Genomic DNA, 6,063 nt, shown 5'->3' with positions numbered 1-6,063 from the left:
ACCTTTCCTTTTCTTCTTTTCTCTTTAAACCCATTTTCATACGCTAACGAAGGCTGGATGTGCCAAAATGATCCTTGTGGTTACCTTCTGATAACAACTCGGTGCATAAGAAAGGATTGAACCACCTTTTGTATGCTATATCCTTTTCCTTTTACATCTTGTGAAGGTCACGCCAGTAGTGGAACCTAGACGATCGTATTCTCAAGTAAATTTTACACACAATTACAGATAATCACATGAAGGGAAGTACAAATTAATCAAGTACTGTAGCTGATGTGTGTACAAGAGGTTTATGACTGCTAGTTTTCAAGTTAAACAACTGCCAGTACTGTTCAATGTTCACATTGGAATATTCATATCAAAACTTTAACGCCAGTCTTTACCAAAACACAGAGAAGCCGCCTCCACTTTTTTCATGTTCCTTTAAACATGACTACAGAAAGCAGCTGTTTGTTTCTCAGGAATGTGAGCAATTGAACAAAAAGCTGGTCCAAGTAGTACTTCAGGACAATGTTTTTGTACTCCTAGAGTAGCTCAGTAAACTAAACCCGCATTAAACAATCCAAATGTGTGGTGGCTAAAAAACAAAAAAAACGAAATGAATGTTTTAATAGCTTTGGTGAAATGAGATGAGCCAGCGCTATGCTGTTTTTTTTTTTAATTTATTCATTCTTATTCTATTGTGTGATTTTTATTTCTCCCCACTGGTGTTTTAAATCTGCACTGGAAAGTATTCTTCATTGTCAGGATGAGTGTGGTTGAAAAGATTTTAGAGCATTCCTGGTGTTTGAAGTCGATCTAACTCAGCGGTCCCCAACCCCTGGGCCTCGGACCGGTACCGGTCCGTGAGTCGTTTGGTACCGGGCCGCGAGGGTTGAGGCTCAGGTGTGAAATGTATGGTTTTCAGGGTTTTTATCGGTTTTCAGCGTTATTTTTGTTATCGTTTTTATCGTTAACTCGGTTTTCCTGGGTCTTTTCACGTGTGTTATGAATAAATCTTCTTTTTTTCTGGTACCAGTACTAGTTTTATTTTGTTGTATTTATCCGCGACACCTTAAAGGCCGGTCCGTGAAAATATTGGGGAACGCTGAACTGATCGGCGTGCGTGTGTGTGTGTGTGTGTGTGTGTGTGTGCGCGCGTACAAACATGTTTTCTCTATGTTGCTCAGATTGCTAATCTGTGGGAACTGTAAACTAAGTCTTTCAGTCCTTTCTACTCAACAGTAGCAGTCGCCTGGATTCTACAAGAACTCATCTGAAGTACAGAAATGTGTTGAAAGACACATTAAGTGTTTTATTTTCTTTTTTTATCCTCAGCCATACACAGCAAGAACTGTGGGGATCTGACCCTCATGGTTTAATACTAGAACAGCTGCCAGACACTAAATAAATGAAAGTATGTGTCGTCTTGATAACAGTGGTTTAATTACTTTTTCCACCCCTTTCTGCACAGACAAGTCTTCATTTGTATAGGAGAACCACCAAGTGTACAAACAGGAAACAGATGGATATTTAGAAATTATGGACTTTTGTTATTAGGGATTTCTTCTCTAATCATGCTCAGTACCTCAGTCAAGCTGTGTAATCTGTCCACAAGGAGGCAGTGTTGAATGAATATGGATGAATCATGACTGTGCTGCATTTCACTCTCACTTTAAAATTATGCATGGGAATGTTTTTTGTTTTGTTTTGTTTTTGAACAAAGCATCAGAACTGTGTTTTTATTAAAAGACGGGTTTATTAGTTTAATGCCACTAAATGATTATGGTTAATAATGAGTCTGGATGTGATTGTTCTGTACTTTACACAAGAAAAACTGACAATGCCTCCACAACCATTTCAGCTCTTACAAGGAGTATATTGTAATGTGTTCAAACACTGAAGCATATGATTGAATAGATGAGGATTTTACACCTGCCACATATTTTTCTTGTGACAACTGAAATTAGAGCCGACCACTATTTTATTTTATTAATGGTTTCTAGTGCTGTGAAATAAAAATGTTCATTATAGTAAATAACTTTGTATAGATTCATTCATTTCCAAATGATGTTACACAGAAGGGAACACGGAGGCAAAACAGTGAAAAAGACAGATTTAAAAAACATACTGTATGCAGTAATGGAAAAAACCCTTGAGCCAACCCTTATTTATGTTTTGTGTCCAACATGTGTTTTTGTCATTTTTAAAGTGGGCTTGAGCAATAGTTCTCTAGGCTTTCTGAAGGTTTTTATAAGGTTTTATTCATTCTCAGTCCATTCCTTAGAGCTGAACACATCTTTAGACACTTTGTTACTAGCAACCTGCTGGAAGAACACAATTCATTCACAACATTCATTTATGTGAAACGCGAAAGGCCATTTTCAGAAACGGTCTTGGTGGAAGGGCTGAAAGAACCCATCCTTTAAGAAGGAAAACTGAGAAAAGGTTGATGTATGCAAATTACACAAGTACCAAAGTGAAAATCTGTGCAGTGATTGGTGTTATAAAGTAATATTTGGCATTTTTGGTTTAAATAATCATTTCGTGAGAAGGTCAGTGTCTCTACAGCCATCAGTAAAACACAGTGAAAGCCCCATCATGGTTTCAAGCTGCATTTCAACCAGTGTTGTTGGATATCTTGTTAAAATTAATGCAACTACGAACATAGAAATAAAGAGTCAGAATTTGATCCACCATGCAATACCACCTGGAAAGCATCTGATAGCAACGGCTTCATTTTTCAGCATGACACTGATCTCAAACACACTATATTGGAAACCACTTATTTCCCACTTTCCTAGCAAAATATGAAGAAATGAGGGGTGGCTTAAAACTGATGGCATCAACAAATAATGTTATTAATTTATTTTCTACTGACCAAAACTGGACAACAGATTAGAAAAATGTTACCTGGTCTGTTAAATCTCAACTTCTACTAGAACATTTGGGGGTCAGACTTTGGCCTGAACACCATGAAAGTATAGATGGTTCAGTGGTTAATGCTAGTGATGGTGGTGTAATGGTATGGAGGATATGTTCTTCATTTAGCCTACCCAAGTATAGCTACTGATCATGCCCATCCCATTATGACCTGAGTGTACCCAGTAACTTTGAGTAAAACAGAAAAAGCCCTGCTAATTTTGCTATACTAAAGCAGAGAATTTCCAGGTTTTATCCCACATCGGCACCGTTAAGAGACTATGATTTTTAAGTTAATATCATGTATCAGTACTGCAACACTGCTCTACATTTCTTTCACTGCTGCACCAATTTCCAAAAGGCTAAACAAACTCTTATTAAAAACTGAAGACTTGTTCGATTGCTAGATTTTATTATTTATAATTCAGTTGCAATTAGCTGGCCTCGGTTAATCAGCGCAATATTTTGACTGCAGCTCATTAAGTAACTTAATGGCAGAGATAACAGGCAGCAGTAAGGTTAATTTCCCATGGTGAGTGGTGAGAGCGCAGCCTCCACTGGAAACACTGGTGATTTTCTTCAGTGGGATATTTTTATGATTTGCTTGCCAATGTTTCCGCCTTTCATCATAGAGCAAAATGCATCTGCAAGAAAAGGAAAAAAAATGAAACTGCCCACAACAACTTATACAATTACAAAAATGTTGAAATTCATAAATACCTCCCATATTCTCTATACCATTCACCACAGTTTCCAGAACCTGAAGAGTGAAAGCAAGATTAAAGCGATGAAAACAAAGACAAAGATGAAGTGTGCAATTTGCAAAGGTGCTTATACAGTGAACCATACAGTGAACCACACAGCATCACCATTTCCTCTGTACCTTGATTCGACCTGATTTAATCCACTGGCTCAGCTCACACAGGGCAGCGTCTGCTTTGCTCATATAGTTTAGCACCGTAAAACGTTCCCGGGTGATATTTTTACTTTGCAGGTTCTTCTGAGTCTCCTCGCTCAGAGGTGGTGGATATGGCACATCCTTGTTATACTGTGAGATCTGACCACACAGGATTATGTGGCTGCCGTTGTTCATCTGGAGATGAGTGCAAGTCGATGTGTCAAGTTGAGCTTACAGCACACAAAACACTCACTGTTACACCTACAGCCATCACGTCCAACACTATTCTTTTACAGCACAAACCGTTTACTTCCCAAAAATGATTCATCCCCCTATGAAAAATTCATTCCTTTATGAGTCTCTTCGACATAAAAGCTTGGCTGGTTATATTTTGCCGATATTCAGCAAAATATAGTTGTGATGGAAGTTTCCAGATGCATTTTTAACCCTTTCCAAAATGATTAATACCTGCCTCACTATTAAGCCAATTGTTGTTTACTGTGCAGTATTTGAGTACACTCAGTATTTTCCAGATGTCTCTACAATTTTAAACAAATCCAAGCCATGTTGATTTCTAAAGCATTCCTGGGGGCTATAAATTGAAGTGAATTGGTATAAACACTCTCAGTTCATGGTCAGTACTAGGACATCTGCCAGAATGTAAGAAGAAAGAATTAGGTGTGGATCTCCGGTCATGTGTTTTAAATGCGCGTGAGAATGCCATAGGCTACAAAACCATATCCAAGTGACTCAAAGTTCCTGATGCCAGAAAAGAGCATTGTTAACAATGTATTCCACACCATCAAGAATGGAAAAGGCTCCGTTAGAATACCTAAGGGGACACCTCAGCTCACAGCAGGCCAACTGTAACCCACACAACAAAACCAAGGATATTCTGCAGAATACCAGCAACTCCAGTTTTCATGGTTCTCAAAACAGACACTGCAGAGAAAATTTTACAAGGGGGATGGGAGTCTTTATGGTCAGGCAAGGAAGACCACTCCTCAGTTACAGGCATACAAAACTCACCTAGCCTTTGCAAAAGCTCATTTGGATTAAGAACCCTATAGTTGCAAATAAGAGATAAAAAATAAAATTCTCATTGAGGTTTAAAATGTCTTTTCAAGAGAGACTTACATAAGGATTTTTTGTTTGTTTGATCTGTCCAAAAAAACAAAATAAACAAACCACACAAACAACCCCCCCCCCCCAAAAATTCAACAAGGGTATGAATAGTTTTGGGCATAACTGTTCATAACAAAGAACATTTAATCAAGTAGTTCATCCATCCGGATGAAAATTATGTAGTACCTGTGCTATAACAGCATCACTAATGGCACCCCCTACGTTGTCAAAGTAAACATCAATGCCATCAGGACAGCTCTCCTTAAGCCTTGTCGGGACATCTTCCAGGTGATAGTTGATGGCTGTGGAGAAACCTAAATCTTCCACTATAGCTTTACACTTCTCATCAGAACCACAGATCCCCACCACTCTCACACATCCATCCAACCTGCCAATCTGGGGAAAAAACAAAACAAAACAAAAAAAACAAGCAGAGCAATAGATCTACAATTTTATGGAAGTAATTTTTCCAACATCTCAGATAGTTTAGTGTATTTTGTAGACATTAAACTATCTGGTACTTGTTGCATTTACCTGTCCAGCTATGGAGCCACAAGCACCAGCTGCGCCGCTTACTACCATCGTGTGATTGGCTCTTTTGGTTATGTGACCCTTCTCTCTGATACCCAGTAAGGCAGTGAGACCTGTTATTCCAACTGCACCCAAAAAGTAGGACAAATGTCCATCAACCAGCTGTGGATCAACCTGCAAAGAGACCAAAACCTGAGTGACATCAGCATACATACTGTAGCAGGTAAGCTGCTTTTAGTCAGTGTGTTTTGCAAACACAGGGTATGAATCAGTTCCTTCACATTTGCAGAACACAGTGTAATTTTTTATGTACATATCATTAAGACAGGTTTCCTCTTCCTGTCTGCAAGAGGAAATATGACCCTGTTCACCAAACAGTGGTGACACACAGCAACAGAGACCTTCTGTAAGTCACTTCCGGTCATAACAGCATGGGTTTGCCAAGGCCAGTTGAATGAAATGACCACATCTCCCGCAGCAAAATTATTGCAGCGGCTGGAATCAATCAGTCCCACACCTCCACCATCCACACACTTGGAAATCTGCCATGGAGTCAGGTAATCAGCACCGGTGTCCTCATTCATTCTACATCGCTGACAGGGAAAGAG

General features: G+C 39.0%; 1 protein-coding gene across 1 annotated transcript in view; it reads right to left on the bottom strand.

Moving 5' to 3' along the window:
• Nucleotides 1-1,718: 1,718 nt before the first annotated feature.
• ptgr2 (prostaglandin reductase 2) overlaps nt 1,719-6,063 on the bottom strand; it is a 5,062-nt gene continuing 717 nt past the window's right edge. The window contains exons 4-9 of the mRNA XM_082515874.1: nt 5,857-6,048; nt 5,459-5,629; nt 5,111-5,320; nt 3,785-3,994; nt 3,622-3,661; nt 1,719-3,545 (exon numbers count right to left, since the gene is read on the bottom strand). Coding sequence (XP_082372000.1) covers nt 3,481-3,545; nt 3,622-3,661; nt 3,785-3,994; nt 5,111-5,320; nt 5,459-5,629; nt 5,857-6,048 — 888 coding nt within the window. The 3' untranslated portion in view covers nt 1,719-3,480. The remainder of the gene's footprint in view (nt 3,546-3,621; nt 3,662-3,784; nt 3,995-5,110; nt 5,321-5,458; nt 5,630-5,856; nt 6,049-6,063) is intronic.

Source organism: Aulonocara stuartgranti, assembly GCF_965226115.1.
Source record: "Aulonocara stuartgranti genome assembly, chromosome: 19".
NCBI classification, from domain to species: Eukaryota; Metazoa; Chordata; class Actinopteri; order Cichliformes; family Cichlidae; genus Aulonocara; species Aulonocara stuartgranti.
The sequence above is the reverse complement of the archived record's forward strand: the minus strand, read 5'-3'. Positions and strand labels throughout refer to the sequence as shown.